Source organism: Chrysemys picta, chromosome 5, assembly GCF_011386835.1.
Source record: "Chrysemys picta bellii isolate R12L10 chromosome 5, ASM1138683v2, whole genome shotgun sequence".
Lineage (NCBI taxonomy): Eukaryota > Metazoa > Chordata > Testudines > Emydidae > Chrysemys > Chrysemys picta.
This window is the reverse complement of record NC_088795.1, coordinates 129,229,903-129,242,043: the sequence shown is the minus strand read 5'-3', so window position 1 is coordinate 129,242,043 and position 12,141 is coordinate 129,229,903. Positions and strand designations below refer to the sequence as shown.

At 40.9% G+C, this 12,141-nt stretch overlaps 1 protein-coding gene and 2 non-coding genes across 3 annotated transcripts in view; all 3 read right to left on the bottom strand.

Moving 5' to 3' along the window:
• Positions 1 to 12,141, bottom strand: part of PTCD3 (pentatricopeptide repeat domain 3) — a 35,577-nt gene that overhangs the window by 13,381 nt on the left and 10,055 nt on the right. Inside the window, exons 10-15 of the mRNA XM_005292436.5 lie at positions 9,156 to 9,243; positions 9,004 to 9,064; positions 5,685 to 5,767; positions 4,852 to 4,996; positions 3,132 to 3,182; positions 2,071 to 2,145 (exon numbers count right to left, since the gene is read on the bottom strand). Of these exons, the coding sequence (XP_005292493.2) occupies positions 2,071 to 2,145; positions 3,132 to 3,182; positions 4,852 to 4,996; positions 5,685 to 5,767; positions 9,004 to 9,064; positions 9,156 to 9,243 (503 nt within the window). The remainder of the gene's footprint in view (positions 1 to 2,070; positions 2,146 to 3,131; positions 3,183 to 4,851; positions 4,997 to 5,684; positions 5,768 to 9,003; positions 9,065 to 9,155; positions 9,244 to 12,141) is intronic.
• Positions 501 to 633, bottom strand: LOC112059764 (small nucleolar RNA SNORD94). The gene has a single exon (XR_002889037.1). It is a non-coding gene; the product is annotated as a small nucleolar RNA SNORD94 (small nucleolar RNA).
• On the bottom strand, positions 8,725 to 8,870 carry LOC112059765 (small nucleolar RNA SNORD94). Its single transcript, XR_002889038.1, has one exon. It is a non-coding gene; the product is annotated as a small nucleolar RNA SNORD94 (small nucleolar RNA).

Sequence of the window (12,141 nt, the reverse complement as noted above, 5' to 3'; positions counted from 1 at the left end):
GAAGTCTTCCGGGCAGTTTTTAAAAACAAGTTTAATGTAAGATTGTGCAGTTTGTGCTCTAAATTCAGGTAGTGACTGAAATCATGGCTGTATGTGGACAGCAATATGGATGAAAGAATCTAACTGAATTGCCTTTGGGAGTTGTATTAGGATCACTGTGGCAAGGCATTGAAGAGTTAAGATGCCTTTTTAGGATAGAGAAGTACCATCCTGCTATTAAAATGTTTAGAATATCCATCAGCTATCTGCATTATAACATACAAATCCTTTGGGATACAAAGTCAAGATCTTGCAGAGAACATTTTAAATTGCTGTGTGGTTTACGAGGGCAAGAGTGAATATATATACCTGCAATGCATTCCAAAGGGGCAAGACTCCATTTTAGTGGAAGTGCTAAGTTTAGAGGAATGGCTGGAAGTCTCCAAAAATAAGCTGAGAAATATATGCACCGGAGAAGTGTAAGAATGATTTGTTGTTGGTTTTTTAAGAGTTTAATTAAAACAGCTCAGACTAGGCACAAGTCTCATGTAAATATTCTCAGATGCCCCACTACATGCAGGACAGAGAAACATTTACATTCAGCTCCCATGCTTCAGCTGAGGTCTGTACCCCTGCGCCAATCATCATTGCCTTATTCAAGTAATATTTCTTTTGTGATTCCAAAGGAACATTAAGAGCAGTACGGAAGAGTCAGAAAAGTGCTAGTTTTTGTTCAGCTACATGTTTTTTTCCTTCAGTGATCATTACTAGCATTTCACTCAGTCTATACCATGTCCGAGATGAATGAGTGTACTGAGTAGCTCTAAATGTGAAGTAAGACCATCCTTATGATCTAGCCACAGTGCATTAGACTGCCACACAGCAGTCAGTTTGGGATGAGACTCTGGGTCCTTAGTTCCTGGGACACCATGAATGGAAGGTCACAATCCCCGCAGGAAAAGCATCTTTCTGGGTCACTCTGTGAGTCCCCTGCAACCAACATAAGGAGCTGTGCTGAAAGACAGCAGAAGCAGTGTGGGGAGTGGAGTGAAAAACTAGTGTAGAAGGGCCAACACTTTAATGTAAAACATTAAGGGCTTGTCTGCACTTAACACACTGCAGCTGCGTTGATGTAATGCTTCAGTGTAGACACTGCCTATGCTGATGGCAGGGGTTCTCCCACTGGTGCAGGTAATCCACCTCCCTGAGAATTCTTCCATCGACCTAGCACAGTCTACATGGGGACTTCGGTCAGCTTCGCTACGCTGCTCAGGTGTGAGGATTTTTCACACCCCACAGTGACATAGCTGAGCGGATATAATTTTCTAGGGTAGATCAGCCCTAAGACTAAGAGGAGAAAATGTGGCAGACAGATCATCTGCAGATTAGTTTTCCAGGGTGAAGAAAGTTTCTAGCAGAGTAGCCTAGTGGACTACTAAACATCTAGCAATCCACATTTGTCAGAAACACACTTGTTGAGGCAAATATAGTAAAGTACTAGTTTCTTTTCTACAGCACATGCGTCAAAATCTAATTGTAGAACTAATTTGTTCAGCCCATCTGACATTTCCATTCACTGATCAAATCTGCCCAGTACAGCAATAGCAACAAGACACCTGGGACATTCTGAATCTTTGCCCCTCCTCACCTATCACAAACTAGAGTTGTCTGAAGTACTGATTTCCACTAGGCTTCATTTTATACAATTTTATACTAGTCACACAGTTCTGCAATCAAAACCCATCTAATATCAAGGAATCCAGTGACTTTCTGGAAATGCTACCAGACATTCTTCTCCAGAAGTGTGTGGTGCTGCCCCACCGCTTGCTCCTCTCGATACTATCCCACAAGAAAGGAAATGCTGTGTCAATACTGTGGAGCACCTTCAAGACAGCTGGTGTTTTGTGCTCCACCCCATCAACAAATACTGTACTATATTTAGTCAGAGGTGGACAAATTAGTAAGCTACTAGCTCAGGATACCCTTAATTTATCTATGCCTGATGGACTTATTTACAGTTCATTGGACAGCTCGCCCGTGTTTATTACATCAGAAGAGAGAGCAAGTTGTTAGATATACCAAATTACTTACCATCGTCTGGATCCTGAGCAACAAAAGTCTTTCCTTCAATTTCATTCATCAGTTCACAGAGGAGTTCCATTGAGCCTGGGGCAGATATGACAGCATGACAAACATATATACAACTTTCAGACCTCCGTTGTGTTACACAGTTCATTGACAGGGTATGTCTAGCAAAAGCACCATGGAAATGGAACCAGGTGCTGGGATTCTGAAGGCAACTCAAGTAACAGTTCTTTTTTCTCCCTCTCACCATGGTTTTGCTGCACCAAATCAGCTGCAGTTTTGTTTAAATTAAAAGTTGCCCAACTGACATTGGATTTACATAACAAAACAGGATGGCTTCAGAAATGTAGACATTTCCTAAAAGACCAATTCAAGACCCCTACCCAAAGGCCAAGCAAACAGAACTTAAGGGCAGGGGATTTGCCACACCGGTTGATGGGATGAGCAGACAAAATCCAACCCACTCAACCACAGATACCAGTGCAGCTGTCCCACAAACATTATTACAGCCTGTGAACTGTAGTAGTGACCACTGCAATCTTTCCTTCCCCATCCTCAGGGATTTTGGCTAGTGGACCACGTGGTGGTGGATTCCACAGGTCAGACCTCTGCCTTTCTCCCACCCATGCTACACAGAGTACCATATACAGCACTGTTCCCAAGTAGCAGGGGATGCAGAGTCCCTCTGCATGGCCTATCCCATGTCCAGTGTAGAGCTGTGTTTAGGGCTTGCAAGAGTGTAGGATTTTTCCGACTAATGCATGATCATAACCCAGTCTATTTGCTGATCTCCATGTGGATAGAGTATCTCTTCTGTCCCCACAGAAAGTTCGCCAGAGAGAAGAAGCCTCTCCTCCTTAACACAGGATAGTAGCCCCCTTAGCTTTTTCTAATGAGCTATTTGGGCAACGTAGCAATCAGAGAGGCAATGCACATGATCCTTGCAAGATAGCTGCATGGCATGACAGTATTTTCAAATCATCAGACTGCTGCTTTCATCCAAGCCACTTTTAGGCACTCAGAACAGTTCGTAACTAAGACGCTGAGCAAGTTTATATTGTACGTACCGGATTTATAAAATATATCAAGGAGATGGTCAAATGTTGCAAGGCTGGGTTCTGCAATGTACAAAGACACTGAAGTGAGCCTGGTAAATGGAGGTAGGCAAAGCTTTACAACTGAACTCTAAAGCAATAGCAAAGAGACACCGCATAAAGAAATTTCATATTTTGTTTATTAATACCTGTGTATCTGCTAAAGATTTATTAATAGCAAAGGTTTCTCAGAGACTGAAAAATAAATAAATAAATAAAACTAACATGGCCCCAGAGATGACATTAACATATTATTTTATCTCTTAAATTGGTGGAGTAAAAGAAACTACATTTAGAACTTGTGTAGTTAATAGTCCATTTGACTGTTCCTATCACACATGGAATCCTATGTTACACATTACAGATGTACAATTTTTCATAGATTAAGACCTGAAGGGACCCACTGCTCATCTAGTCTGATCTGTTTCAGTCAGTAATTCTTGCATCAAGCCCACAACTTCTGGTTAAAACAGAGCATTTCTTTTAGAAAGACACCAGTCTTGTTTTAAAGATTTCATGGGATACAGACTCCACATCTCTGGAAAAACTGTTAATGACTATTTACCCTCACTGTTGAACATACATTCAAACTAGAAAGAACGTGCATCTAGCTTCAGCTTTGAGCAAGTCTATATCATTTTGCCTTTTTCTGCTAGATTCACATGCCAGTTATCAGAATCTTCTTCCCACATAGGCACTTAGACCATGAGCATGTCACCTCTGAACCTTTTCTTAGATAAACTAAATAGATTCAGCTTAGGTCTCACTGTGAAACAGAATTTTCCAGTCCTCAAATCAGTCCTGTAGCTTTTTCCCAGCATCCTTTTTGAAGTGCTAAGTGAATCTCATTAAAAAAAAAAAAAAAGCAGCAGATTTATTTAACAAGACCTCCTTTTCTATCAAACCACATTGCTACAACATTAGTTCTTGTTTGTCTGCATTATTTTTACAGGTTAGTTTATAAGCAAACCAAGAGGCATTACAACCCGAACTGCAGGAACTTCTGCAAAGATCTGAAAACTGTATGCTTTATTTTAGATTACTTATATTATAGTAGCACTGTACAAACACATAGCAAGAGAAAATTCTTTCCCTGAAAAACATAGAATCTATCTAATAATTATGGATAACTGTATTATATAGGTTACAGAGTGGTGCAAATTTCCCCTAATTTATTTATTTACAAATGATACTTGCCTGAATCAGCGTGAGGCTTGATCCTGCAATCTTTACAAGCCCCAAACTCTCATGGGCTTCAAAGATTGCAGAATTGAGTCCCCTGGTTTTAAACATGCAAAGCAGTATTCCTGGCACACGTCAAAGTTTTAAACTCTCAGAAGCTTGTCTTTCTTTGGTCAAGCCTATGATATATTAATCATTTGTACAGTACTTTACAATTAAGAATTAAAACTGGAATGGGACTCATGAGAGTCAGGTTCAATTCCAGGCTCTGGTACGGATTTGCCAGGTTACTTTACCTCTGTGCCACAGTTTCCCGCATCTGTAAAATGAAGATAATTATACTGACTACCTTTGTAAAGCACTTTGAGATCTATGGAGGAAAAGCTTTATGTAAGAGACAGGCATAACTAAATTATGCCCTGCCTCAAAACTCCTCCGGCCATCACCCTAAAGTTTGCTATTTTGGAAGTACCATTAGGAATATCTAATAGAGTCTAGGGCTCTCTCTTACCTATGTTAAGTGCTTTCATTTCCCTCACTGTCTTTAGGGAGAGTTTCTTGCTCATACCACCACATTTCCTCAGGATCTTCAAAACAGCATTAAAAGTTAACAGATTTGGTTGCACCTTCTGTTGAACCATGTGCTTCAGCAAGTCCTATACCAAGAAAAAAAAAGATAAATAAAACCACACTGCTCTGCGTTTTACTCACCACAATTCAGCACTTCTATAGAACTGCAGGTGTCTCCCCTATCTTTATATTTCTGTTCCTCAGCCAGTGGATGATGATTGCTCCCAAAACTGTACGTTTACTAATGCATTATCTAGTCTTGGTTTAGATTTCGCAAATTATGGGGCTGTGATAAATTTTCTTGGGTGACTATTCCAATCTAATAGATCTCAGCTAAAAAGTTTTTCTGATACTCATCTTAATTTTCCTTCTGGATAGCATCCCGTTAGTCAAAACCAGACCCTCTTATGTTATCCCAAATAATTTCATCTCCCTCCATAGTTTTTATTCCTTTCATATATTTGTAGACAAAATCAGTGCAGAACTTTGTTTAGAATGCTTGCTCACATTCCATCTTAATTCCATACCCATTGCACTGATTGGCTATTTCTTAAAGGACACACGAATCCCTCGCAAAACAATATGAGGATTTTTTTGGGGGGCCACTGTTCTACAAAAATTAGTATTAAACTGGAGTACTTTCTCTGCAAGCACTAATTATATTAGCACCTCATTAGGAAGCTTTTATTTCTAGTATTATTCAAAACACACTTTCATTTACTCCAAACAAAACCCGCCTCCAGCCTCTTCCCTCCCTCATCCCTTTCTCCTTACTTCAACAAGTTCCCATCTTTCAGTGTAGTTTTCTTTCACTTCTTGGACTGCTAAAATTAGGGCATTGAAGGTGTACACATCAGCTGGAAGATTTAAGAAAATTCATTTCACAATGAGCTTGTATTTTACTAACAAGTACTGTATTTTCTGGCGTATAAGACTACTTTTTAACCCAGGAAAATCTTCTCAAAAGTCGGGTGTCGTCTTATACGCCGGGTGTCGTCTTATAGGGCGGGTGCTGAAACTTCCGAGCCGGACTGGAGAATCTGCGGTCGCCGCATATGGTGGGGGGAGCTCAAAAACGGCCGCGGCCGCATCCCGGCCCGATGACGAGGTGAGGGGGCGCCTCACCGGGAAGGTGTAAGTGAAGGGCGGAGCAAGCTGCAGGCGTCCGGGACGCCCGGGGAATGGAAAAAAGAGATAGAGCGGCGCTGTGCCCAGAAAAACACGCCTCTTTCACCCGTCTGGCCCGCCCTTGTATCCTATTACCGTACCTCCTTCTCTGCCTCTCAGATCTCGCTCCTGAGAACTGCAGTGACGCGGCGCAGGCGCACATGTGCGAGATCTGAGAGGCAGAGAAGGAGGTAATAGGATACAAGGCGGGCCAGACAGGGGGAAAGAGGCGTGTTTGCGCTACCGCTCTGATAGTCTTGGAGACAGGGAGGGCTGGGCAGGCAGGGAGAGCTGACCAATCCAAGCAGGTTTTGTATACAACAACCAGCCAATCGCCGGTAAGGTACATCGCTTGCCATGATTGGCTGGTTGTTGTATACTGGGTACCACATACAGTACAGCACCAGTATCTGTACCTGTTCATACAGTATAGCACCAGTACATACAGTACAGTATACAAATGTCCAACAGTCAAAACCCCATCATGGCTCCACCAGCAAGAAGAAAGAAATATGAAGCCAGTTTCAAACTTAAAGTGGTAAACTTTGCCATGGAACATAATAACTGCGCTGCTGCAAGCCAATATGGAGTAACAGAAAAGATGGTTCGGGACTGGAAAGCAAATGAAAAAGCATTAAAGAGTATGCCAAGGGGTAAGTGTGCATTAAGAAGAGGCACTCCACATTGGCCAGAACTCGAAAAACATGTAGCAGACATGGTGAATGAACATCGCCAAAACGGTTATGTAGTGACACGAAATAAAATACATTTGTTTGCACTTCAGTGGGCCAAATCTAACCCAGATCACAGCAACAGATTTAAGGCCACTGTATCCTGGTGTACTAGATTCATGGGAAGGCATAATATGGTACTGAGGCAAAAGATGAAAATTGCCCCAAAATTACCTGCAGATCTTGATAGCAAAGTAAATAGTTTCCATCGATACGTAATACAACAGTGCACTAAACATGGCTATGCGTTAAGTAGTATTGGAAATATGGATGAAACTCCAATGAATTTTGATATGGTTGGAAATAAAACTGTCCATCAAAAAGGTGAAAAAACAATTTTAATTAAAACAACAGGACATGAGAAGTCCAGTTTTACAGTGGTACTAGGATGCACAGCTGATGGCGCCAAACTGAGACCAATGATTATTTTTAAAAGAAAAACAATGCCGAAATTCAAGTTCCCTGTTGGTTGTTTTGTACATGTGAGTGAAAAAGGCTGGATGGATGAAGAAGGGGTAAAGCTATGGCTTGATAATGTATGGAGCAGGCGACCAGGTGGACTTATTCAAAAATGTAGTCTACTGGTGTGGGATATGTTCAGGGCTCATTTAACTCCCAGCACCAAGCAAATGCTTGCAAGACTAAACACAGATGCGGCAGTTATTCCTGCAGGATTGACATCGTTGGTACAGCCACTGGATGTGTGCCTAAACAAGCCATTTAAAGATCGCATTCAAGAACAGTGGAATGAATGGATGGTTAGCGGCGAAAAGTCATTCACAAAAGGAGGAAACATGCGTGCTCCACAGTTGGATGTTTTGTGCAAGTTTGTCATAAAAACCTGGAATGATATTGATGCAGAAACAGTAATCAAGTCTTTCAAGAAGTGTGGCATATCAAATTCATTAGATGGTATGGAGGACGACTACTTGTGGCAAGATGAAGAGGAAGCCGAAGCTGAGACCACACCATCTGATACGGAATTCGATCCATACGATGACTGCCTTACAAATGTATCACAAGATGTCATTGATGTACTTATGATATCAGATGACGAACAGGAGGATTTTGAAGGCTTTTAAAGGGAAACTGTCACGCCAGCAAAACCTGTAAAAATACCGTAGCTTGCAGTTATGATGGGCGTTGCTAACTCGCCAGGGATTTGCCCGGCACTTGGGGCTTGTCTATACTTACGCGCTGGTTCGGCGGCAGGCAATCGAACTTCTGGGTTCGATTTATCGCGTCTAATCTGGACGCGATAAATCGAACTCAGAAGTGCTCCTCGTCGACTCCGGTAATCCTGCTCGCCGCGAGGAGTACGCGGAGTCGACGGGGGAGCCTGCCTGCCGGGTCTGGACCGCGGTAAGTTCGAACTAAGGTATGTCGACTTCAGCTACGTTATTCACATAGCTGAAGTTGCGTACCTTAGTTCGATTTGGGGGTTTAGTGTAGACCAAGCCTTGCTCTCTCTCTCGTTTGTTATCTTCCTCCTATCATCATCAGTTCCAGTTTGGTTGACAGCTTAGAAAACAAACAGCATGGCAGCTCCCATGGGTTTATTGTCTTATCCTTCCTTTCAGCTTTAGAGTGAATTAGGAAAAGTTTAATCCACTTGCACTGTTTTATGTTTACATGTTTGATGACAAACAGCCTTATGTTTATAAGTGACAGTTTTCCTGCTAAGTACCTGCATGTCATAAGCATTTGAATTAAAATTACCATATTGAAATCAAATCTGATGTTTTTTAAATTTTTTTTTTGGTGTGCGTTGGAAGAGGGGTAGTCTTATACGGCGAGTATATCCCAAACTCTATATTTTAACTGGAAAAGTTGGGGGTCGTCTTATACGCCCAGTCGTCTTATACGCCGGAAAATACGGTACATCTTTATATGGGAGTTTATCGCTTATTGCTAACATGGCTCAGTGCTAGGCAAAGTTTTCATGTGAACTTGTTTCCAGGCAGCCAACCACATGTTCGTCACACTGGAAATAAGCAGAGTTCACATTCAGCTCCCATGATCTAGCTGAGGTCTGTACCCCTGCGCCAATCATCATTGCCATGGAAGAAGAAATAGCCAAATAAAATTAGAATATTTTACAACATTCCAGAAGAATGGATTTTAAGTAACAGAAGATGCATTACAAACCAATCTGTCAACTATTACAGAAAAACAGGAGACTGAAAGACACTCACCGGTGTGCCTGTCATTCAGCAAGTCTGTGTACATATCATGAGCCTTCATGTAAGCCCCATGCTGAGAGAAGACAAAAATGTATTAGAGATACTGACATAGTAAACTGGAAATGAGCCAAACAAAAACGGATATCCTGTGGATGTAACTGTACCTTCACCATTCCTCTGATCATTGTGCAATAGGAGTGTGCATTTCTCTCTGGCATTAGGTTAAATATCCTTTCGGCATTGTTGTTCTCCCTAAACTCAATAAAGAGTAGAACATTAGACAGGAAGTCTAGGAGGAAGAATAAGTAGTTTGTGAACTGTTTTGAATTGGAGAGTTCCATGAAGAATACTCTCAGGAAAGGAATCTAACATACTACATCTGTAGTTTGCTGTATTTTACAGAAGAGTAGGGACTTCTGGGATCCAGGACAAATTCTGATTTGGATAATTCTGTTTTACCTAACAAAATTTATCTGGCAGCATCAATTGAAGTTGATATTATTCTTCACTTCTTGTCATCCATTGAATCCCTGCTGTGTCCCATACAGAGGTGACAAATGTGATTTCTATTTGTGATTCAACTTCTAAATCTTAAAAATCACGTTGTCTAGGGATATTTTTACGGTGACCAATGCCATGGCAACTGAGCATAAGAACATAAGAATAGCCATACTGGGTCAAACCAATGAGTCCTTCTAGCCCAGTATCCTGTCTGACAGTGGTCAGTTCCAGGTACTTCAAAAGGAATTAACAGAACAGGGAAATTTGGAGTGATCCCGTCATCCAGTCCCAGTTTCTGGCTGTTGGAGGTTTAAGGACACCCAGGGCATGAAGTTGCAACCCTATCTTAGCTTACGCCCATTGATGGACCTATCCTCCATGAACCTATTTAATTCTTTTCTGAACCCAGTTATACTTTTGGCCATCACAACATTCCCTGGCAACAAGTTCCACATGTTGATTGTGTGTTGTGTGAAGAAATACTTCCTTTTGTTTGTTTTAAACCTCTGCCTACTAATTTAATTGGGTGACCCCAAGTTCTTGTGTTATGTGAAGAGGTAAATAATACTTCCCTATTCACTTTCTCCACACCAGTCATGATTTTATAGACCTCCAGCATATCCTCCCCCCCACCCAGTCATCTCTTTTCTAAGTTGAACAGACCCAGTCTTTTTAATCTCTCCTTGTATGGAAGCGGTTCTATACCCCAATCATTTTTGTTGCACTTCTCTGCCCCTTTTCCAATATATCTTTTTTGAGATGAGGCAATCAGAGATGCATGCTGTATTCAAGATGTGGGCATACCATGGACTTGTACAGTGGCATTAGGATATATTTTCTCTCTTATTATCTATTCCTTTCCTAATAGTTCCTAACATTCTATATGTTTCTTTGACTGCTGCTGCACATTAAGCAAATATTTTTAGAGAACTATCCACGATGATGCAGAGATCTCTTTCTTGAGTGGTAACAGCTAGTTTAGACCCCAGCATTTTGTATGTATTGTTTCATTCATTTGTAACTCTTCACGGTCTGCTTTAGACTTAACCATCTTGAGTAATTTTGTCTCATCTGCAAACTTTGCCATCTCACTGTTTCATAAATGATCTGGGAAAAGGGGTCATGTTGAACCACATAGGGTCCAATACAGATCCTTGGGGGATCCTGCTATTTACCCCTTCCCATTGTGAAAACTGACCATTTATTCTTACCTTTGTTTCCTATCTTTGAATCAGATACTGATCCATGAGAGGACCTTCCCTCATATCCCATGACTGCTTGAGAGGACCTTCCCTCATATCCCATGACTGCTTACTTTGCTTAAGAGCCTTTGGTGTGGGACCTTTTCAAAAGCTTTCTGAAAGTCCAAGTTTACTATATCCGCTGGATCACCCTTGTCCACATGCTTGCTGACTCCTCGAAGAATTCTGATAGATTGGCGAGGCATGATTTCTCTTTACAAAAGCCGTGTCGACTCTTCCCAACATATCATGCTAATCTATGTGTTTGAAAATTCTGTTCTTTACTATAGTTTCAACCAATCTGCCTGGTATTGAAGTTAGGCTTACTGGCCTGTAATTGTCAGGATTGCCTCCGGAGCATTTTTTTTTTTTAAATAGACATTACACTAGCTACCTTCCAGTCATCTGGTACAGCGGCTGATTTAAATGATAGATTACATACCACAGTTAGTAGTTTTCAAGTTCCTTCAGAACTTTTGGTTGAATACCATCTGGTCCTGGTGACTTCTTACTGTTTATCAATTTGTTCCAAAAGCTTCTCTATTGACACCTCATTCTGGGACAGTTCCTCAGATTTGTCATCTAAAAAGAATGGCTCGTTTAGCTTCTCTGCAATGGCCTGGTCTTCCTTGAGTGCTCCTTTAGCATCTTGATCATCCAGTGGCCACACTGATTGTTTGGCAGGCTTCCTGCTTCTGATGTACTTAATTTTTTTGCGGTCAGCTTTTGTGTCCTTAGTTAATTGTTCAAGTTCTTTCTTAGCCTGCCTTATTCTACTTTTACACATGACTTGCCAGAGTTTATGCTCCTTTCTATTTATCTCACTAGGATCTGACTTCTGATTTTTCAAGGATGCCTTTCTGCCTCTAAATGCCTTTTTAATGTGCTGTTTAGCCATGATGGCATTTTTATTGTCCTCTTACTGTTTTTTGTTTTTGTTTTTAATTTTCTCCTAGTGTTTCAGAAGTCTTCAGGATGACAGATGTAACATGATTGCACTAAACTATTTGCTGGTCACATGGAGGTTTTTCAGCCCACCCCCTCTCAAACGTTGCAGAATATAGACTGTGTATAAGATTTACAAACTACTCAAACCATGTTAAGCCAGAGGTAAAAGGTCAAGCCATTCTTAAATCTCTTACTGGATCTTGATTACCACTCTCGAAAAAGTACAATAGAACCTCAGAGTTACAAATACCTCAGAAATGGAGGTTGTTTATAAGTCTGAACAAAACTTTATGGTTGTTCTTTCAAAAGTTTACATCTGAACATTGACTTAATACAATTTTGAAACTTTAATACGCAGAAAAAAAATGCTGCTTTCCCTTTATTTTTTAGTAGTTTACATTTAACACGGTATTGTACTGTATTTCCTTTTTTTAATTTTGGTCTCTATGGCTGTCTGATT